This window comes from Mesoplodon mirus (assembly GCF_964341445.2).
Source record: "Mesoplodon mirus genome assembly, chromosome: 7".
Taxonomy (NCBI): Eukaryota; Metazoa; Chordata; class Mammalia; order Artiodactyla; family Ziphiidae; genus Mesoplodon; species Mesoplodon mirus.
In genome coordinates, this window is record NC_138983.1 from 101,602,607 (window position 1) to 101,626,665 (window position 24,059).

At 44.5% G+C, this 24,059-nt stretch overlaps 1 protein-coding gene and 1 pseudogene across 2 annotated transcripts in view; both read right to left on the bottom strand.

Moving 5' to 3' along the window:
- Positions 1-24,059, bottom strand: part of LOC309808912 (centrosomal protein of 78 kDa-like) — an 823,590-nt pseudogene that overhangs the window by 477,191 nt on the left and 322,340 nt on the right. The window lies entirely within an intron of this gene.
- The window catches only part of LOC309808094 (forkhead-associated domain-containing protein 1-like), a gene marked incomplete at both ends in the record, with an annotated part of 70,490 nt that overhangs the window by 37,284 nt on the left and 9,147 nt on the right, over positions 1-24,059 (bottom strand). Inside the window, one exon of the mRNA XM_082628096.1 lies at positions 15,261-15,467. Coding sequence (XP_082484222.1) covers positions 15,261-15,467 — 207 coding nt within the window. The remainder of the gene's footprint in view (positions 1-15,260; positions 15,468-24,059) is intronic.

Here is a 24,059-nt window from a genome sequence, read left to right on the forward strand (position 1 = left end):
GAGAAGCAAATGCTGAGAGGTGCTGACACCTGGCTTTGTCTTGGTTAATGCTGTTGTGGCCATCCCTCCCCGAGCCTAGTGGTTAAACCGTGACATCGTGAATGCTACCATTTACTGTAATTACTCACCGATTTCTCGCGATAGCCCTGAAGGGGAGGAGCTCTCCTTATTCCTAGCTTACAAATGAGGCTTGGAGAGGTTAAGGACTTCACCAAGCTCAGGTGGTGGTGGAGAGGGTGGTGGGACTGGGGTTCTGGAAAGCTCTTTCCCTCTCTGTCTCTCTCTCCCTTCTCTGCCCCGCCCCCAGTCTCTTGGCAGAAAAAAACACACTTTTCAAGGAAGAAGCTAAGTTCAAAGGTTTGCCGCCTGTGGCGGTCACGTTTCTCTTTCTGCAGACTGCAGACACATAATGAGAAACAGGACAGAATGCTTCCGAAATAGGAGCACTGGCAGACAGAACTTCCTATAGCTCCAGCTGGATTGTATTCAAGAGGAAGGTTCTCCACTCACTCAGGTTCCCAAACCAGTCTTTTAGCTACAGTCTTTCCCAGCCAAGTCAAGAATCTGGTGAATTCCCCTGAAGACTTTTTTGGAGTCAGGGAGAACACTGTTCGGGAAAATCAAACTCCAATTGCCTGGCGACACCTGGCCCAGCATTTATGATGACACTGGCCCCGTTGAAACCTGTCTCAGGAACGGACTTGGCAGTGTTCCAGAACTCTGTTACCTTATGTGAAGATTCGAATTTCTCTCCACTGTGGGCACCTCGGTCTCCACCTAAGCTTTCTTCCTTTCTCTCCTTTCAGAAGCTGAGGTGTCCTGCTCCTGCCTTGCACTCACTTCTCCATCCATCCGATCCCTTCCCGTCCTCTCCTCTGGGGCTGTCTTGCCTCAATCATTCCTACAACCTTTCCTCATCGATTTAATAAAGATTTATCGAATGAAAGGGCTGAAGGTGGGAAGGGGGAAATTTGAATATGTTTTACCCCCGCCTGAGAGAAAACAAATCGAGAGACCACGGGTAGTGTGGAGGAATTCCCTTTTGTGCTGGGATGCTCAGGTAGATGTGCCTCACTGCCCACTAACTGCCAGGGTGCTGAAGGGAGTGCTCATATCTCATGCCTCAAGTGATCCACTGCCGTAGTGGACAGGCCGCAACCCACCTGGCTCTTCTGGAAATTCCAGGAATCTCCCTCCCAATCTGTCGGCCCATTGCTGTGGGTGGGGCTAAGCAATCAACCAATCACACTCCCTGGACATACTGATTGGTTCAGTGGTGGGGCAAGTGATCCAATCAGAGCCAAGGAGAACCAAGAAGACTTGGCTGGACACCAGGATCTGGAGTGACCTGGTGGGACTTCAGAATGCAGCCAGCATGAGGGAGTGGAGCCCAGACATGGAGAGAGGGAAGCTGTTTATTTATTTTTCAGATTGTGGTAAATAACCTGCAACATAAAATTTATCATCTTAGCCATTTTAAAGTATACAGTTCAGTGGTGTTAAGTATAGTCACATTTCTGTGAGATGGATCTCCAGAACTTTTTCGTCTTGCAAAACGTAAACTCTATTAACCATTAGACAACAACTCCCCATTCCCTCCGCCACCCAGCCCGTGGTGACCAACATTCTGTCTCTATGAATTGGACTACTCTAAGTACCAAGTACCTCAAATAAGTGAAATCACATGGTACCTGTCTTTTTGTGACTGGCGTATTTCACTTAGCATAATGCCCTCAAGGTTCATCCATGTTGTAACATGTCAGAATTTCCTTCTTTTATTTTATTATTTTTGTGTGTGTGTGGTAGGCGGGCCTCTCACTGCTGTGGCCTCTCTCGTTGTGGAGCACAGGCTCCGGACGCGCAGGCTCAGCGGCCATGGCTCACGGGCCCGGCCGCTCCGCGGCATGCGGGATCCTCCCGGACTGGGGCATGAACCCGTGTCCCCTGCATCGGCAGGCGGACTCTCAACCACTGCGCCACCAGGGAAGCCCTTCCTTCATTTTTAAGGCTAAATAATATTCCACCATACAGTTTAGAGTGTATTTTGTTTATCCATTAAGCGTCATGGGCACTTGGGTGGTTTCTACCTCATGGCTATTATAACTATGCTGCTGTGAACATGGTGGGGAAAATAAGGAAGCTGGTTTTGAGCACTGGCTGGGGTGCTACCCTGAAGTGCTCCATCCCTGAGGCTGGCTAGAGCTGGTTTCTGTTGCTTGCAGCACACAGAGCCCGAACGATAGGGCCCCTAGTGGGAAGAAGCCAAAGATGTATAAACGCAGCAGAGACTCCTAGCTCGTCGGGTTTAAAAATTTAAAAATAAAGGTTTTTTTTTTTTTTTTTTTCTCTGAAGCATGTTGGTTGAGGGTAGCTTTAGTTGGATGGTTAAAGTTGGTTTTCTCTAGTTTCCCGGCTTGCTTTATCAAAGGGAAGGTCAAGGTTTTCTCAGAAATTGCTGCTGGCAACTACAACGATACAGGCAGGGAGAAAAGCAAACATAAGAAGAAGACTCACATTAAAAGCTAGCTCTGGGCTGTACAGGAAGCATGGGGTCAAGGTCAGTTATCAACAAGTTTGTTTTTATTATTTATTTATTTTAGATTTAATTCTATTTATTTTTGTCTGTGTTGGGTTTTCGTTGCTACGTGCAGGCTTTCTTTAGTTGCGGCGAGCGGGGGGCTACTCTTGTTGTGGTGCGCAGGCTTCTCCTTGTGGTGGCTTCTCTTGTTTCGGAGTGTGGGCTCTAGGCGCATGGGCTGCAGTAGCTGGGGCACATGGGCTCAGCAGTTGTGGCACGTGGGCTCTAGAGCGCAGGCTCAGTAGTTGTGGCGCATGGGCTTAGTTCCTCCACGACATATGGGATCTTCCCAGACCAGGGCTCGAACCTGTGTCCCCTGCACTGGCAGGTGGATTCTTATCCACTGTGTCACCAGGGAAGTCTTCAAGTCTGTTTTTAGAAACTTTAGTTGAAAAGTACACGCTAATGCCTTTTCTCTTTCTTTGTGTCTGTTCTCTGACCATATGGTATGTTGCCATGGTTGGGTTTTTTGTTTTGTTTTTGAGGTAGCATATGTGATACTCCTGATTTCTTTTCCATACTACCTTTAAAATAGCAGGTTGGGGCTTCCCTGGTGGTGCAGTGGTTGAGAGTCCGCCTGCCGATGTAGGGAACACGGGTTCGTGCCCCGGTCCGGGAAGATCCCACATGCCACAGAGCGGCTAGGCCCGTGAGACATGGCCACTGAACCTGCGCGTCTGGAGCCTGTGCTCCGCAACGGGAGAGGCCACAACAGTGAGAGGCCCGTGTACCGAAAAAAAAAAAAAAAGCAGGTTGTCAACCACCTGGATTAACCATGACCACATCCACAGCTGAATTTATATTAGCTTTAATAAACACAGATCAATGATTTACTCAAGAAAACACTATCCATTTTTTTTCAAATTATCTATTTGTTCTTTGTGTTATCTCTCCAATATCTGCTTCTAACCCTGTAAAGAGTATAAGTTGAACGGGAAACACTAAAAAAAATTCGAAGTAGTTTGCACATCGAGTGCCTACAGTACACATGAATTCTGCCAGGAAGCCCTGGAGCCTGCAGAGAAGGTGGAAACTTAGACCTTGCCCTTGGAGAGCTTGTTATGTGCTCTGCCATTTGTAAGTAATTGTGGACAATACAACGGCTATGAGCCACTGTGTAGAGAAGCCACAGATGTGCCACAGACTGTGCTGGGCACTTAATGCATGTGGTCTCATCTGATCTCCAGAATAATCTTGCAGGAGGCATTTTACCCCTCATTGTGTGGATTAAGAAACTGAAGCTCAGAGAGGTTAAATGACTTGCCCAACTTCTCACGGCCAGGAAGTGGTGACACAATTTGACTCCAATACCTGTGCTCTTAGGACTTCTAGGTTACTCGAAGTCATGATTTATTACCTGCTTTCCATACTCACAAACGGATCTTAGACGATTGGTTAGTGAATGATAGGATATTTTCCGAGTTAAAAAAAGGAAATGACCATTAGATTGTGTGAAAAACCACAAGACATCGCATGGGCTACTTAGAAATGGGATTTTCTAGGAACACTGACAACTGTCTTATGGAAGTGTTATTCATCTGGTACATGCCACGCCCTGGAAGCAGCTCAGAGGACCCCAGCCTCCATCCGGGAAGACCTGTGGTATGTTTACTGCTGTACCAGAGGAGTCCTGGGCCCAGCTGGTACCCGCTCACGAGAACCGATTGTTAAATGTCCAGGAATTTTGCGAACTGGTTGATAAACACAGCCATTAATAAGAATTAACTTACATAAATTTACCATTAAATTATATCAGAAAAAAAGGTGATACAAACTTAAAACTCACCTCTTCTTAATTATTTTACTCTATTTTATTATTACCTATGCTCTTGAGTTTATTTCACTCTACTATATGTTTCTGTTGGAAATGCTACATAGTAATGTGTTACCACACCTCTCTTTCCTTCTCTGTATTCAGGGATGTGTCACTGGGAGCTGGAAATTGACCGTGGAGTGCGTATTACAACATAGAAATCAGGAAATGTTATAAATGAGGGCTTGATTTTTAAAAACTTTTATAAATAGGTTTAATAATGGTGGTTCATGTAGAGCTTGATTTTGTTTGTTTGTTTGTTTTGTTGATTGCCTAGACTTAAGACAGTAATGGAGAAAATGTTAACAATGCAGCTTATACAAAAGCATGTTGTGTCTTAGCCATTATGTTATGAATAGAGCAAAAAATTGGGGAAACGTTCTTCCAGTATTTGAAAATTATTATCTGATGCAGCAAGAAACTCACTCATGTCACTGATGAACATGTGGAGTTCTAACGTCTTTCTTTTTTCACTTGTATTATTCATAAATCCAAAATATCCAAAAATACCCACGAGTGCTCAGGTTGGGAACTCTCTCATTCGTCAACTGCAATGAGAAATTGGCTATGGATACAAGAGTTCAGCTAAAGTCAATGAAAGCATTCTGTGAGACTTAGCTGGCTATATAGAATTTATAAGAAAGAGTACTGTATTTCTTGTTACATGGATAGACTGTGCTACACATTCTTTATATCAGTAAACCTTATGCTATGCATCCATGTACTTTACTTTTTCCAGAGAGCTGGTCATTAAATATTTACCAGCCAATTGCTGGCTGTGCTGGCACCCAGCAGAGTGCCTGCTATGGTAGGTGTTCGCTGACTGAGCTGAACGGTTGGCAAACGGAGTGTAAATAAAAAGCACTTTGATTCTGGGGCTGGGATGGGGAAAATACATGCTAAGCCTGGCGCATCTTGTAACAGCAGAGAGTAAGGAAGTGCCCAAAACGAAAAGGTGGGGAGATGCTCAAGGACACAGTAAGCAATCTGAAAGAGCTCCCAGTGGCCAAGGCTGGAAGAATTTGAGCGAAGAAATACTTAATGAGTATTGGATTATAAACTCAAACTGTAAAATCAGTATGCATGAGTCCATACTGACCTAGATACATTAGCGAGTAAGTACATAAAGGAGGGAGAAGAGATCGTCTTCCTTACAGAAGAATTTAACATACATAGATGTGGAGCTTAATTCCCACAGTCTGGAAGGGCCTGGGGGGTAGGGGTGATGGTGGCGAGGAAGCACACTGACCCCAGCATGGAGGAGCCATGGACCTGGAAAGACAGAATGGAGACTAGAAAACATGGCCAGTAGATCTCAGAAGCCAGGAGAGGGGGCTTCTTGGTGCCAGGACAAAAGGCCTTTATCTCAACAGCTCCCGGGGTGTCACCGTAACTCAGAGACGGGTAATAATTCTATGTCCCCAAGAAAAGGGTAAATTATGTACGGGGTTTCAGTGTGAGAAATCAGGATTATACATTTAGAACACAGAACCGCCAAGTTATACATTATTTTTAGGTTTTGGAACTTAAAAGAATTAAGTCCCTTTGAGCTGTTCAGAAAAGCCATTCGTTTGGGTTTTTCCCAGCTGTGTTAAAGGAGATCTGGCCCATCTAATTTTCCCATTTTCTTGTAAATCTTCAACCTTACGGTTTTTCCTTTCCTTTCAAGTTCTAATCAGCTTCCTGGTCAGTCCATAAAATGTGAAATAGAATCTAATGAGAAAACAGCCGGATTTTTGCAAATAGCTTTTGCTACCCCTAGACTTGGCCTGCTTCAATTCGGTCTTGCCAGATTGAGAGATGGAATGAATGAATGAATGAATGAATGATCATCAACTAAGTTCAGAGAAGGAGCAACGTGGTTCTGGTTTGGTAACAAAGGGTGTGGTCTGCCAGAGGAAGCAGGAAGCGGCCCGGTTCCTGGCCGGGTCCGGGTTCTGTCTCAGCAGGATGCTAAGGGTTCAGCCCGCGCTCCCGTCTCCACCTCCCCCGATGTCATCTGCATTGCCTGTAGACATCTGGTGACAACACAGCGTCAGGGGTCCTTGTGTGTGAGTTTTTGCTGCGGAGGCCTAGTCTGAGGCTGTCTGCTGCCCCGTGCCCTCCACTTCACTGATCTTGGGAAATCGCCTTTGATATAAAACACCCAGCCTCAGGATTTCTCATCACATCAGTAGGTCCCCACGGGACCTGTAAAAGCACAAGGTAGAGGAAATCCTACGAGGTCAGGTAGATGACAAAGCTTGACCAGAAAGAGGCTTTGTTCTGAAGGGCCCCATGCTCTCTGGTCATTCACTCAGTTGCCGGCTTCTCAACCCCCGGTACAGTAAAGCCACATCCTCCTCAACAACGGGCCCTATTCAGAGGTCCCAGGAACGTGGAAACGCCACCGTTCTTGGGGATGGACAACTAAGGCCCCGACTCTGAGCTTCTCATCACACCTGTTCACCACAGGAGAGAAATGAGCAACTCTGCTTCCTTGGAGACTGGCCTGGGACTTTTCCAATGGAAAAGTGGATTATTCGTCATTTCCCTCCCCCCACATCCCTAGTGGCAAATCCCGTTCGGAAGGCTCCACTTAGGCAATAGGAATGCTTCCTAATGTCATGGACATCTTCTTTGTTTTTGTCTCCGCCGCATCCATTTCTTCCATCTTCTGGATGGGCACTTTAATTTTTTTGCAGGGAAGACACCCTTTCCCTGACAACCCTGAGTCCATAGAACTCTGACCCTTCCACCCCAAGGGTGAGACCATAACCCAGGCCTGGCCAATCAGAGCATTCCTGGCCCCTGGCCTCAGTGATTGGTTCAGGGGAAGCCACGTGATCCAAGCCACTGCCAATGAAGATGCTGGCTCTTTCCCTGGAACTGCTACTTTGTAGGGTGCTGGGGCTGCTGCTGGCCACTTTCCTACAGGTGAGGCAAGAGTCTGTCTGAGATTGGGAAGCTAACAGGGAAGAAAGAGTCAGATTCCTGACCATGATTTGGGCACCTGGATCCAGCTGGGCCTAAGCTGCAGCTTTTGGCCTTTTCAGTTCCATGAGCTTTTTTTTTTTTTTTTGCCTAGGCTAGTTTTAGTTGGTTTTCTGACACTTGCAAACAATCAAATTTCCTGGACAGTATGCTTATTGAGACTTTAGCATAAGCATCACTATGTACTCAGAGTGAAAGTTGTTTTAAAGGTTATGACATGCTCAAATAAAACCCACCAGACTGTCATCATGCACCAAATTTACCTTTCAACTTATAAAAGTAAAGCAGCATCTCCAGAGAAGAATGATTTAAGACCAAGGAACCAATCATAAGACAAGTAGTAAAACGCTGCTTAGAGAAACTTTGATAGATAAATAGTTCTCTAGCTACAGCAGGCTTCAGACTACAAACCCCAAATTTCTGCTTCAAAAGTGACTCAGGGAAGACATTCCATAGTTTTATTTATTTAGCTTTTTGGCCTCGCCGTGCACTTGTGGGATCTTAGTTACCTGACCGGGAATTGAACCCAGGCCCTCAGCAGTGAGAGCACTGAGAGCACTGAGTCCTAACCACTGGACCAGCAGGGAATTCCCAACAGTCCACAGTTTTAAAAGAAAACTTTCCAGTTGAAGAAACAGGTAAAATTTATAATATGCATCTGTTGTATATATAATATGTTAATGTCTAGTACATTTATCAGATCCATGTCAATGTAATTATGTTATTACTATATTTGCAAATGCATATATATGTGTATGTATATTTAGAACCACATATTTCCAGCTCTTTTTTAAAGAGGTATTGAAAAGACTGTTCAAAATTTAGTTTTCCAGCTTGTCTGTTTTTTCTTATTCCTCAGTAAACTTAAGCAATTAACCAGCACATTTCCTGGCACACAGTAAGGCTCAATCTGAGTGAGTTCTTTCTCCCCAGCTCCCCCCTCTATTTTAAGTTCTTCTTTTAGAAACCAAGTCAAATGAAAGAGGCAGTACTGCATAGTGTTACAGGCAGAGGCTGGTCAACGTTTTCTGTAGAGCCAGACAGTAAGCATTTCCAGCCCTGTGGGCCATAGGATCTGCCCAGCTTACTCTGCCCTTGTAGCCGACAACACAGGCAATACTGAAATGAATGGGATGGCTGTGTTCCCAGGAAACTTTACAAAGACAGGGGATGGCCCGCAATTGGCCCTGGGCCATAACGTGCCGACCTCGGGTTAAGACCTTGGGATCCGGCGTCACACAGACTCTGGTCCGGCTCCCGGCTCTGCTCCTTCTCTGGGACCCTGACGAGTGTGTCATTTCTGTGCCTTGTCTGTAAGACACAGGGATACTAACAGCCATTTCTTAGTCTGTGAGAAGTGCGTGAGATAGTGCACGTGAAATGCTGGGAACACTTCCTGGTCCATAATAAATGAGCATAAAACATTAGCCATCAGGTGTGATCACCATCGTCAAAAAAGAAGAAGAAAGGGGGCAACTGAATTTGTCCAGGAACGGCAGCAATATCCCTGGTAAACAGTTAGTGGGTGGACTTCCCTGGGCGCACAGTGGTTAAGAATCCACCTGCCAATGCAGGGGACAGGGATTCGAGCCCTGGTCCAGGAAGATCCCACATGCCGCGGAGCAACTAAGCCCATGGGCCACAACTACTGAGCCTGTGCTCTAGAGCCCGCGAGCCACAACAACTGAGCCCGCATGCCACAACTACTGAAGCGCATGCACCTAGAGCCCATGCTCCGCAACAAGAGAGGCCTCCGCAATGAGAAACCCGCGCACTGCAACGAAGGTTAGCCCCCGCTCGCCGCAACTAAAGAAAGCCCGCGCGCATCAACGAAGACCCAACGCAGCCAAAAATAAATAAATAAAATAAATAAAATAATTAAAGAAAAAAAGTTAGTGGGGCCAGGGACTTCCCTGGCCCTCCAGTGGTTAAGACTCCACGCTTCCAAAGCACGGGGTGCAGGTTTGATCCCCGGTTAAGGAACTAAGATCCTGCATTGGTGCAGCAAAAAAATAAGTTAGTGGAGCCAAACAAGCAAGGAAGCCAGATAACTGAAAATGCATTTTCTTCTATTATCAGTGGCTTTCGTTTTTACCCACATAATGAATCATCCCCTGTCAGCGTGTGAAACTGCAGGTTGGACTGGGAATTGCAAGACCTTCCTTAACCGCTGGGCAGTGAAGGACCTGCCTGGGCTCTCACGGCCCCACGATGCTTCGTGCTATTAGGGAAAGGCTCCAAGGGACTCAGGAGAGCCGGCTTTTAATCCTGTCTCTGGATCTATATGACTGATGCCTAACCTTGGGGAAGTCACTGAAACTCTCTGAGCCTCAGTTTATGCCATGATAGGGGTGGTCCCAGGGACCTCTATAAAAACAACTGAAGGGGGAAAGGGGACCTGGGATTAATGAGTAGCTCCTTGGCAGAAATTGGAAATTGAAGCTCAGAAAGGTAAAGCCAGTTGCAGCTGGCATTTCAACTTGGGTCCATCCAACTCCAAAGCCCTTGCTTTCTCGATTGTGTTCTGCAGAGCTTCCCCATTAAAGCAGCAAGGAATATTGGCCGACAGAGGGCGCTCTTCTCGCAAGACAGGACGTCATGACATTGCAGGGACAGAAGACAGTATCCAGGAGCCACGGGGGAGAGTCTGGCTGGACTGGGAACAGGGCAGAGCAGGCTACAGGGAAGGCCAGACACAGGCAGTCATGGGGATGGGGGCTGCCGATAAGGAGCTGTCAACCCCCTCATGGAACAACTCGGCACGTCATTTGTGGCGCCTGGCTTCCTTTTTCATTCTGGCCATTTCCATCCGTTTTGCCGTATTTCAGAATAGAGAAAGACATGATGGATACATATGGGTGACGTGGGTTTCCTTACTCAGCTGCCTTGTAAGAACGGCGCCCCTGTGACTAGCACAGCTTGTTTCCACACCTCCTTTCCCAGAGCTCAGAAAGCATGAGTAAAGGCAACAACAAACAAAACCCACAACACGGCAGCACACCTGACTCTGGGACCTCAATTTCCCACGCCTGGTGCCAAGACTCTATGGGATTAATCAACGGTTGCTTCAGGGCATTGAAGATGGCCCTGCGGGTTATGTCCTGCACAGCTTCAGTGGGCGCCATCCACGTGGACTACGTTGTGAATGGTGAACCTGGAGTTGTGCAATATGGCAGCCCTAGGTAATACTTTGATGAGAGAGCTATAATTTACAAAGTATGGTCCTGGGGGCTTCCTTGGTGGCACAGTGGTTGAGAGTCCACCCGCCGATGCAGGGGACACGGGTTTGTGACCCGGTCCGGGAAGATCCCACATGCCGCGGAGCGGCTGGGCGTGTGAGCCTTGGCCGCTGAGCCTGCACGTCCGGAGCCTGTGCTCTGCAACGGGAGAGGCCACAACAGTGAGAGGCACGCGACCGCAAAAAAAAAAAAAAAAAAAAAAAAAAAGGATGGTCCTGGGCACAACCTGGCTGCCAATGCACTTTGTCAAACAAGAGTTTTTCTTTATATTTTTCCATCTTGTATGTTATTCTATGGGTAATTTATCTGCAAATGTATTTATCTGCTAGTGGGGGCAGGTCTTGCGAGGTTTCCCTGTCCAAAAGGACACTTACAAAGGAGGCATCTTGGCTGCTCCATGCTGGTTTGCTTGACTCTAAAGCTGAGGGTTATCATGTGCTTATTAGGTGCCAGACGCTGGACTAAGCAATTTACGCACTTTGCCCACTTAATACCACAGTCACTCAAGGTGGTAGGAACTATTGTTACAGGAGTGGGGACCGAGGCCCTGAGAGGTAGATGATTTGTGCACGTCCAGTATAAAAGCCGGTCAAGAGCAGGGCTGGGACGGCGCTGGAGTCAGCCTGACCTCAGGGCACGTGCTCTAACCACTGTGACATCTGCAAACACATCTGGATTCCTAAGCGCCCCGCACCTCACCCCCTCCCCCAGTAAAATGCTGTCACACCCTCCTCTGTTGGTTAGGGTCACCACAACACCTGAACTAAATGCTTTCATTTGGGAACTCTTTGTCGGGAGAAGAACAGTTCTCATCATACTTAATCTGTATGATATCAGGGCAGTCCTCCATGGAAACTCCATCCAAGGAGGAAACACAGCGCCCTCACCAGGGACCCCAAAATCAATTGGAAACAAGAATATGCCGGAAGCAAGAGGGCCACGAATTTTTTAGAAAAACTGGGCTTCAAAATATTTGATGAGAGATGCTCTTCAATACCTCTCCCTTTTCCCCTCTTCCTTTCTCTTCTTTTAAATAGCCAGCAGGTTGGGGTCATCAGGAAGTGGAAGTTGTAGGAAGGTGTCAGTCAGTCCACAGGCTGCCCTCACACGGACGCTGCAAAGGACCCCTCCATGAATATGAGCATCATGGATGGAAGCTTCTCAAGCTGGGGACGCCCCGGCAGAGAGCACTTTTGAGAAGATGGGGCTGTGGAGAGTCCTGCAAAGTGCCCTGGGCACAGGCCGGGGGAACACTTGTGCAGCTGCCTGTAGTCAACCGAGGAATGAAGCAAGGTGCAAGTGCGTGTAGGAATAAGAATTGAAAAAATCCGTGCATATTCGAGTGACCGTGAGAGTATGCTTTCCTCGGTGTGAAAACCAGTCAAGGCTACTGCTCCAGCTAGCATCAGACTAAATGGTTTTCTCCCCTCCTTTTTCCACAAGTGGGGATAGTGTTTAATTTGCACTGACAAGCTGTGTGGCCCTGGGGAAATTACTTAACCTCTCTGAGTTTCGGATTCCTTGTCTGTAAAATGGGGATCATGGGAGAACCCATCTCATAGGTTGCTGTGAGCGTGAAATAAGGGAGAGCAGGTGCATTGCTTAGCACAGTGCTGTTCACGTCAGTGATTCCTCCTGCTGCTCTCCTGGTTTCTCTTCTTACAAAGCATCTTCTTCCGTCTTATCTACTCAAGGTTAGAGGTCGTCATCACTTTTCCCCACAATTATATAAGAAGCACCTTGTAAAATAAAGTCCCCATTCCATAGTTGTACACCCGTGTTCATAACAAACTTACTCAAAATGGCCAAAAGGTGGAAGCAACCCAAGTGGCCATGGATGGATGAACAGGTAAACAAAATGTGGTGAATCCATACAATGAAATATTCAACTGGAATGAACCATGAGGATATCATACTAAGTGAAATAAGATGGTCACAAAAGGACAAACAATGTAACATACCATTTATATGAGGAACCTAGAATAGTCCAATTCACAGACACAGAAAGCATGGTGGGAGGGGAGGAAGGAAGCAGGGGGTTTGATGTGATGGGCATAGAGTTTCAGTTTGGGAAGATGAACAAAGTTCTGAAGATGGATGGGGGTGATGGCTGCACAACAGTGTGAATAGATTTAATGCCACTGTGAACTGTGCACTTAAACATGGTTAAGATGGTAAATTTTATGTGTATTTTACCATAATTTTGAAAATTAAAAGTTAAAAACAAACCCCAAAATGAAATACCTCCAAGGTTTCTCCGAGGTTTGGGGTGATAGAAATGGAGGAAAATGTTCTGAGAGCAGGTTGTGGTGATGGCTGCACAACTCCATCAATATATTCAAATTGATTGAATTGGACACTTCAAATGGGTGAAGTTTCTGTTATGTAAATTGTACTTCAGTGAAGCTGTTAAAAGCAAGCAAGCAAACAAACACATGCTGTGATCCGGAGGAAACTTTGGAGGATGAAGGAGCTGTTCACTGTCTTGATTGTGGCTATGGTTTCACAGGTGTACCCATATGTCAAAGCCCATCCACTTACAGACTTTAAACATGTGACGTTTATGGCATGTCAATTATATCTCAAGAAAGCTGTATTTTTAAAAGGCAGAAGAGTATTCCATATATAAATGAACTCCTTATAGTATATTAAACTCCTTATAATATATTAAACAATATAATATATTAAACAATGCCCCCTTTGGATGGAAATAGTTTTCAAATTTTATGCCCCTATAAATAATATTTCAATAAATATCTTTGTAGGAAAAAAGAAGAAAAAAATGCAGATATTGTTTGCTGCTCCCCCTCTTCTTCTCCCCACGGGCAAGCCACAAAGTCAGAATTTCCCAGGGAGGGGGCCTGAGAACCTGTAATTTTACTGAACATTCCTGAAAAATTCTTGGAATCAGACATGTTGGGGCACATTGAATCAAACTTCATGAACTTGGATTTTCAGGCTTGGGAGTGTGAAATCCCCTTTTCTTTGATCCCTAAAAAATTCTGTAAGTGTTCCATACAAATGATTCTAAATTCCCAGGCCCTACTCCCAGGGAGGATGTGTATGGTTGCCAGATTTCGCATAAATAAAGAAATGAATAAATCAATATATAATAAACTATAGGGTGTCCGTTAAATCTGAATTTCAGATAAACACCAAATAATTTTTTTAGCATAAGGGGTTCCTTGCAATAGTTGGGCCACACCTGTACATAACAATTATTTGTTGCTTCTCTGAAATTCAGATTTAACTGCGTGTCCTGTATTTCATCTGGGAATCCTAAGTATGAGTCCTCAGGCCTTGGGTGAAGCCCAGATCTGCACTGTGGGTCTGCTCCCCACGTGCTTCTGACGAGGGGGATCCTTAGAACCCATGTTGAGAACCCCTGATCAGGTCAACACCTTCTGGGTCAGGAGCCCCTCCTCAGGGCGGCCAGTGGATCCCAGTGCATCCCACAAGTGAGCACACTTTAATGTTGGTCCAAGGAGGAAAAGGGGGCTGAGAAGCAGCAGGAGAAAACTGCCCCAGATTTTCAAAGCCAAACGTGGTGGATGCGGTGTCATGGGCCCTGCAGCCGGAGGGACGGTGCTGATCTTCTCTGAGTGAGTATTTAGGGCTGCCTAGGGGACCGACACCACAGGATTCTGTCTAGATTCTCTAAACTTTATTTATTTATAACCAGCCTCGTCCCAGAAAGGACTTTAAGCCTCAGAAGTCTCAGTCCATGCAGCGTTCTTGGTGCTGGGGAGTGAGGTTAACACGCCGTCTCTCTGGGACACACACGACAGGTATTAATTGTGTGCTCACCACGAATGGGCATTATTCTGGGAGATTTACAATTAGAACCATCTCATTTAGCCCTCGAGATAAGCCTGCAAGGTCATTGCTGTCGTTGGCCCCATTTTGTAGATGAGGAAACCGAGGTTCAGAGGGGTCCAATGGCTTGTGCAAGAGTGCACCGAGTAGGCCAGTGGCAGAGCTGGGGTTCTGACCCAGGACTGTGTTGCTAACCAGCCCCCATCCTGCCTCCCTACTGAACCAGATACTTCTGGTGACTGAGCTTTGCTGGGCGAATTTTGCGTTACGTTCCGCTTAACCTGGGGCCATACTTTAGGTCCTGATCCCGGGAACATTTCTGATCCGGTGTGATAACAGCTGGCAGGCCTTGAGTGTCTACTCCGGCCAGAGACTTTGACTTTTTATACATAGATACTCTCTCAACGCCCTGCAGCGCTGAGAAGACCCAGACCCAGGCACGCAGAGAACCCTGGCCGAGGTCGCAAAGCTAGGAAGTTGCAGAGCACTGATCTGTCTAAAAAGGAAGCATCCATCTCTGCATCTTCAAAAGCACATACTTGCTTTCCACCTCCCCTCGCCAAGCTTCACTTTTCAGGAAAACGCTCTCGCTCCGGGCTGGTCGCTAGGCAACCCTTGCATGTAATTCCACGAAATGCCCAGAAGAGGGCGCGAGGACTCGCTCTCCCCGGGCACCCACGCGATGGGGCTGAACTTCGCAGAATCTCGAAAGCAAGAGTGACGCGCTCCAGACGAACTCCACCTGTGGCCGTACCCGAGCCCTAGGCTGCACGGAAGGTGACACAACACGGCACCTCTGCACCCCGCCCTCCCCCCCCGCCCCCGCAGGGCCTGGACTCACCGAGGCTGGGTTTTCGATGACCAGTTCGTAGGTCAGCCCTCTGGACCCAAACCTCAGGATGTCTCCGGGTAGGAGCTTCACAGCCACGTTCTGAATGTGGCACTCATTGACGAACGTGCCGTTGCAGGAATTGAAGTCGTGGAGAACAAAGCTGCTTTCGGCCTCATTATATTCAATGAGTGCGTGATGGTTGTCGACGTCTGCAGACTGAAATGCAGAAGGGGGACAGTCAGAGCCAGGAATAACAGGAATAACAAGGAATAACTAGTGCCACTGACACTGGGGGCCCCAATGTGCTAACCACTTCATCTGGCTGGATGGTCACTGCAATCCTCATTTTAAGAGGAGGATGCTGAGGGTCAGAGAGGTTAAGTGACTTGCCTAAGGCCACACAGCTAGTGAGTGGAGGGTCACCAGACCCTGACAGCAGACCCAGAATAGATGCCCAGTTTTGGGGTAGGGCGTCAGGCAACACAGAGGCAAGAGGGAACTCGGGGGAAATTGGCCAGGAATTGGCCACTTGATAGTTCTCTGATCCCATGCCAGTATCCTTTTGGTTGTCCCGAGTGGCAAGACAGCAGAAATGGCCCAACACAAACCAGAAAGGTCAGTTGGCAAGTGACAACTGTCCATTTACTGCAAGTGTTAAAGTTCAGGGGAGGTTTTGTAATAATTGTTGTTTGTTCTATTCATTTTTAAAATAACATGTTTTTTGTAATAATGCAGAAAATGAGAACTAGAGAAAAACACAAAGAAGACATTAAAATCACTTAGACTCCCGTCCCCCAGAGGCAGGCACCGAGAACACGGTGGTTCACATCCTTCCAGTCTTTTCTCTATGCTTACAATCTTTTTAAAAAGTTTAAACACAATTGAGCTCACACCACAAAACATAGTTTTATAACTACCTTTTAAAAGCCTTGGTGTACAATGAAGGTTTTTCCCCTGTGCTTAATTATTACTGTTGCTTCTTAAAGCTAATCAGAATTTATCTAAGCAAAGATGATCTATTTTTCAATAGGGGCCCTCGTAGGACCACATTTCCCACAAAAGAGAGAGACCCCAGACAGTGAATTGTCAGTGGGGTCAGAAACCTCCTGTATAACCACTTTAATAAGAAGAATGAGCAAAACTCGGCACCAAGGAGGAAATATCACATCCCCCCTGGCCCTGGCGCCCTGGACTATGGGCTGCAGGGCACGTGCGAAGTCTTCTGTCTTCTCAGGACACTGCCTATGAGCCATCCACTCCAGCCTGAGACTTTGCAACTATTTTCTAAGTCACTCTTCTCAGAGCGCCTCATCCAACTTTCATAGAGAGTACTTGGACTTAGAAATCTATACTAATGTCCCACAATATAATTATAACCAATAGCTTATATTAATAATAGCTTATAGTATATGAATAGATAATAATATAACTGCATATATTAGTAGAATATATTAATGACACATTATGTGTAATTACACAAATGCCAGGAAATTTGCTAAGTGCTTTACTGCATTATCCCATTTCATCTTCACAATAATTCAAAGGGATACTTCCTCATTTCAAAAAAATTTAATTTTTTATTTAAGTCTAGTTGATTTACAATGTTGTGTTAGTTTCAGGTGTACAGAAAAGTGATTCAGTTATACATATATATAATATCTATTCTTTTTCAGATTCTTTTCCATCACAGGTTACTGCAAGATATTGAATATAGTTCCCTGTGCTGTACAGTAGGTCTGATAATTACTCATTTTTTAGATGAGGAAACTGAGGCATAGAACGATTACATGTGCCCACAGTCAGTCACTTTGACTCGCCTGGCTTGTTCCCAGGTTTGCCTGATTCAAATGACTGTGCCTTTACCCACTTTTCAAATTCCTACCAAACACTTTGGCACTTAAAATACTGGAACACAAGAAGAAAGCAGGAGTAGCTCTATTAATTTCAGGCAGAGCCAACTTCAGAGGAAGGAAAGTTATCAGGGATAAAGAGAGGCGATACATAGTGATAAAGGGGTAGATTCTCCAAGCAGACATAACAGTCCTTCATTGTATGTACCCAACAATAGAGCATCAAAGTATGGAAGGCAAAAACTGATAGGACTGCAAGGAGAAGCAGATGAATCCATCATGGTAGCTGGAGACCTCAACAGCCCTCTGTCAGTGACGGGCAGACCCACCAGGCAGAAAATTAGGAAGAATGAAGTTGAACTGAACAGCACTACCATCATCTGGATCTAACTGGCAACCACACAGCTTCATCCCACAGCAACAAAACACACATCCTTCTCAAGCTCCCATGGAACATTCACCAAGCAGACCACATTCCAGGCCACGAAATATACCTCAACAAATGTAAAAGAATAGAAATTATGCAAAGTACGTTTTCAGAACACAATGGAATTAGGCTAGAAACCAATACCAGAAAGACAGCTGGAAAATCCCCAAATATTTGGAGATTAAACAACACACCTCTAAATAACAGATGGGTCAAGGAGGAAGTCTCATGGGAAATAAAAATTTATCTTGAGCTAAATGAAAATGAAAATACAACCTATGAAAATTTGCAAGATGCAGTGAAAGCAGTGCTTGGAGGGAAGTTTATGGCATTGAAGGCATACATTTGAAAAGATCTAAGCTTCCACCTTATGAAACTAGAGAAAGAAGAGCAATATAAGCCTACCACAAGCACAAGACAAGAAGCAATGAATGAAATAAAAAGCAGGAAAACAATAGAGAAAAGTCAGCAAAATAAAGAGCTGTTTGGTTTTTTTTTTTTTGTAAAGATCAATAAAATTGACAAACCTCTAGCAGGATAACCAAGAAAAAAAGAGAGAAGATACAAATTACTCAAATCAGAAATGAAAGCGATGGCATCACTACTGATCTCATGGACACTGAAGGGATAATAAAGGAATATTATGAATAATTCTATGCCCACAGATTTTATAAGTTAATGAAGTGGACCATTTCCTTGAAAGACACAATCTACTGAAACTCACACAAGGAGAAATAAATACTCTGAATAGACTCATATCTAGTAAAGAATTTGAATCAATAATGAATAACCTTCCAAAATGGAAAGCACCAGGCCTGGATGGGTTCACTGGTCAATTCTATCAAACATTAAGGAAAGAATGATACCAGTTCTCAATAATCTCTTCCAGAAAATAGAAGAAGAGAGAACACTTCCCAGCTCATTCTGTGAGGCCAAACTTATTCTAATAGCAAAACCAGATAAAGATATTACAAAACAGGAAAATTGCAGACCAATACCTGTCATGAATATAGATGCAAAATCCTCAACAAATTATTAGCAAATTGAATCCAGTGATGTATAAAAAGAGTTCTACACCACAGTCAAGTGGGATTTATTCCAGGTATGCAAGGCTGGTTCAACATTTGGAAATCAATTAATGTAATCCATCACATCAACAGCGTAGAGAAGAGAAATCGCATTATCATAACAGCAGATGCAAAAAGAGCATCTGACAAAATTACACACCCATCCATGATAAACTAACAAACCACCAAACCACCACAACAACTCTTGGCAAATTAGGGATGGAGGGGAACTTCCTCAACCTGATAAAGTACATCTATAAAAACCCTAAAGCTAACATCATATTTAATGGTGAGAAACTAGAAACTTTCCAATTAAGATCAGGAATAAGGTGAAGATGTCCCCTTTCACCACGCATTTTCAACATTGTACTGTATCTCCTAGCTAATGCAACAAGGCAAGAAAAGAGAATAAAAGCAGATTGGGAAGGAAAAAAAAATTCTTCTTTGGTGAGGTGTTTGTTCAGATCTTTTGCCCATTTTGCAGATGGCATGATTGTCTATGCAGAAAATCCCAAAGAACCGACAAAAAGCCCTCCTGGAACTAATGAGCAATTATAGCCAGGTTGCAGGATACATGATTAACATACAAAAGTCAATTGCTTTCCTATATACCAACAATGAACAAGTGGAATTTGAAATTAAAAACACAACACCATTTACATTAGCACCAAAAAAAAAAATGAAGTACTTAGGAATAAATCTAACAAAATACTGAGCTATATGAAGAGGTATATGAAGAAAACTACAAAATGTTGATGAAAGAAATCAAAGTAGTCTAAATAAATGAAGAGATATTTCATGTTTATTTGAAATTCCTTAATGATGTATGCTGTTTAACATCTTTTCATATGCTGATTTGACATCTGTAGATTTTCTTTTGTGAGGTGTCTGTTCAGCTCTGTTGTCCATTTTTAAGTTGGGTTGGTTGGTTTCTTATTGTTGACTTTTAAGACTCATTTATATTGTTTATTTATTTATTTTATTGAAGTGTAGTTGATTTACAATGTTGTATTAATTTCTGCTGTACAGCAAAGTGATTCAGTTATACATATATATACATTCTTTTAAAAATATTCTTTTCCATTATGCTTTATCACAGGATATTGAATATAGTTCCCTGTGCTATACAGGGAACAAAAAGCATTTGACAAAATGCAACACTCTTTCTTGATAAAAGCACTCAACAAGCAGGTAATAAAGGGAAATTACCTCAACATAATAAAGGTCAAATATGAAAAGCCCACAGGTAGCATCATACTCAAAGGTGAAAGACTGAAAGCTTTTCCTCTAAGATCAAGAAGAAGATAAGGATACCTGCTTTTGACAATTCTATTCAACAAAGTACTGGAAGTCCTAGCCAGAGCAATTAGGCAAGAAAAAGAAATAAAGGCAATCCAAATTCGAAAGGAAGAAGTAAAATTATCTCTGTTCACAGGCAACATGATCTTACATGTACAAAATCCTAAAGAGTCCATGAAAAACCACAACCCTCTTAGAACTAATAAACAACATTCAGAAGCAAAATCGTAGGATACAAAATCAACAACAAACATCAGTTGTGTTTCTATATGCTCTCAATGAACAATCTGAAAAGGAAGTTAAGAAAATAATTTCATTTATGATAGCATCAAAAACAATAACATACTTTGCGATAAATTTAACCAAGGTGGTAAAAGATGTGTACACTGAAAACTACAAAGTGCTGCTGAAAGAAATTAAAGACACAAATAAATGGAAAGACACCCTGTATTCGTGGGTTGGAAGACTTAATATTGTTAAGATGTCATTACTACACAGCAGGATCTACAGATTCAAAATCCCAACAGCAGTTTTGGCAGAAATAGAAAAATTCATCCTAAAATTCATATGGAATCTCAGTGGACCCCAAATAGCCAAAATAATCTTGAAAAAGAAAAGCAAAGCTGGAGGTCTCACACTTCCTGATTTCAAAACTTACTGCATACAAAGATACAGTAATCAAAACAGTGTGATACTGACATAAGGTCAGGCACATAGGCCAATAGAATAGAAGAGAGAGCACAGAAATAAAACTTTGCATATATGGTCCAATGATTTTTGACAAGGGTGCCAAGATTATTCAATGGGGAAGGAACAGTATTTTCAACAAATGATGCTGGGAAAGACTGCAAAAGAATTAAGTTGAACTCTTACCTTACACCATGTATAAAAATTAACTCAAAGTGGATCAAAGACTTAAACGTAGTCTAAAACTATAAAACTTTTAGAGGAAAACACAGGAGGAAAGCTTTATGACATTGGATTTGGCAATGCTTTTTTGGATATGATACCAAAAGCATAGGCAGCAAAAGTAAAAATAGATAAATTCAACTATGTCAAAATTTAAAACTTCTGTGAATCAAAGGACACAATAAACAGGGTGAAAGGCCATCTAGAGAATGGGAGAAAATAGTTGCAAATCACAAATCTGAAAAAGGGTTAATATGAAGAATATATAGAGAACTATAACTCAACAACAACAACAAGAAAAAAAAACCCAAATAACCTGATCAAATATGGGCAAAGAACTGGAATAAACATTTCTCCAAAGAAGATATACAAATGTCCAACAAGCATATAAAAAGATGCTCAACATTACTAGTCATTAGGGAAATGCAAATCAAAACCACAGTGAGATACCACCTCATACCCATTAGGATGGCTACTATCAAAAACAAACAAACAGCAACAGAAAATAACAAGTGTTGGCAAGGATGTAGAGTAGGGGAACACTAATGCACTGCTGAGAATGTAAAATGGTGCAGCTGATAGGAAAAACAGTAGAGCAGCTTCTCAAACAATTTAGAATAAAATTATCATATGATCCAGCAAGTCCACTTCCGGGTATATACCCCAAAGAATTGAAAGCAGGAACTTAAAGAGATATTTGTACACTCATGTTTATAGTAGCATTATTCACAATTGCCAAAAGGTGGAAGCCACCCAAGTGCCCACTGACCGATGATTGGATAAGCAAAATGTGGTCCATCCATACAGTGGAATATTATTCAGTGTAGGAGGAAGGAAATTCTGACACATGCTACAACATGGATGAACCGTGAGGACATGATGTGAAATAAGTGTCACAAAAAGGCAAATTTTGTATGATTCCACTTATGTGAGGTACATAGAGTAGTCAAGCTCATAGAAACAAAATAGAATAGGGGTTGCCAGGGGCTGGGGAAGGGGGAAACGGGGAGTTGTTGTTTAATGGGTACAGTTTCAGTTTTGCAAGATGAAAAATTCTGAGGCTGGTTGCACAACAATGTGAATAACTTACAACTACTGATCTGTACACTTAAAAGTGGTTAAGACGGTAAACTTTATATGTATTTTACCACGATTCAAAAAATGGCTAAGATGAAGGGACTCACTCAACCTCAGGATGCTGGCACAGGGCAATGTCAGGGTTTGAACCCAAGTCTAATTCCAAAACCTGTACCTTTGATTTGTACCCTGTGATTTTCAGAGTAGAGAGTGATTTAATAATGAGAGAGGAGACAGGCAGGACCTAATAGAGAAAACAAGTGCATTTCTTAAAGGCTCCTGCATTTTAAATGTTTAAAAATTATATAGTGAGTCCATAAAATATTGAGACGTTTAAACATCTCTTAACAATGACCATCTGCTCTGATGACTCCTGTGCTTTGAGGAAGCCTCCTCGGGAAGCCGACTTAGTTATGATGTTGCCCTGAGGTTCGCTGACGTTGTCGCTGAGGTTCGACGTGTACCTGGAACCGTCCTTTGAGCTAGGTTTCAACCTTGCATCACCTGGAACTGGGAAGCCCCATCTCAGACCATAACTTCCCGCTCCCAGCCTTCCTTATCCTCTGTCTCGTCCTCTCCTTGAGTCACGTAGCCTTTGCTCCCCGTCCCCTCCCTATGCGTAATGCCCTACGCTCACCCAGCCTGGGCCCTGCTCGAGCTCACCAGCTCCTTCAAGTCCATCCTGGCCCCCAAACCCTCCTGCCACCCTCAAACTTCTGTCCTGAGGCTGTCCCAGTGCCCTCTGGGCCCCCCAGCCAGCAGGTTCCTGGTCTTAGGCTTTTAATTCTACTTTGACAACAGCCTCCTAGGTCTTCACCTCCTGCACCTGCCTGCATCCTCCGTCTGTTTCTCCAGACCCTCCTCCATCCCCTTCCACAGCGCCCTCTGCCCAGCAGGCCCACCTGTGCAGCTACATCCATGGGCTGATGGGCTCCTTGACTCTGGTTTCTGGTTGGGTTTGGCCAAATGCGGGGGTTAGAGATCAGAGCAGGGAGGAGAGAGGTTGGGGTACTTACTCCCCTGGCTTCCTTTCTCTGGGGCCACACAGCTTCCCTCAGAGGGACTCTACCCAGCCCTCGGGGTCTCCGGGTCCCAGGAAATGCCCCTGCCCCTCACCCCTCAGCTCTGGGGGTGGGAACAGTCCTCACTCATACTAGCTCTGGGCCCTGCACTATCCTTTGTGGTTTCTCTGAGCCCTGCCCACTCCCTGTGGAGTCCCTTCAGGAAACTCCCCTCCATCACTCCACACCCCTGTGAATGTGCCTTCAGCTCCCTGCCAGGACCTGGACTTCCCAGGCAGGGAGAAGCTCACAGATGGAAACTTCAAGGCTTCTTTTAGCTGCCAAGGGCCTCCGGGTGGTCCTGTCTTCATCTCACCCTTGTCTGGTCCCTCTCCTCAACCATCTCCTCTTCTGCATCCTCACCTTGACAGTGTAACTTCCGTCTTAGCTGTGAACGTGCTCACCACCCCCTCGGCCTGGAAACACCGCCCCTTCCCCCTTCCTTTCCTTTATTGTCAAATGGCTTCAAGAGGTTCCTCTCCCGCTGGGTCCTCAACCCACTGCCATTGCCCTCGGGGGCCTCCTCGGGCTCTCGGCCTCCCTGTGACATGTGACACAGTTGTCAGAGAGAGGCACGTGGCCTGGTGATTCAGGGGTTGGGGGAGCAGGGCAACGTGGTGGTTACTAGACTGAGCTCGAGCCCAGCTCTCCTACTTCCTAGCAGGGTGACCTTGGGCAAGTGATACCTCAGCTTCCTCATCTGTAAGGTAACAAAAGGACAGTCTTATAAGTTACTGGTGACGTATAAATGATATAATACATACTAAAGCACTTAGAAGAGAACATAGGGCAAATGGGAAATGTTCTCTATTATGAGCAAGAGGATGGGCTCTGGAGTTAGAAAGCCTTGAGTTCAAGTCCCACCTCTGCTACCTTCCAGCTGTGCAGCCTGGGGCATGGTTCTTTGCTTCTCTTTGGTTGCTCCCTGAGCAGCAAAAATGAGTTTGATAAGCTGGGCTTTGTAGGATTAACAAAAGGTACTGCTTGGTGACTTGTTCAAAGGAGTGGGATAACATTTTTGAAATTAACTTGTGTGTGTGTGTGTGTGTGTGTGTGTGTGTGTGTTTTATCTATTTCTCTTAACCTTTTGGTTCTAAGCTATCCCATCCCCCAGCCCT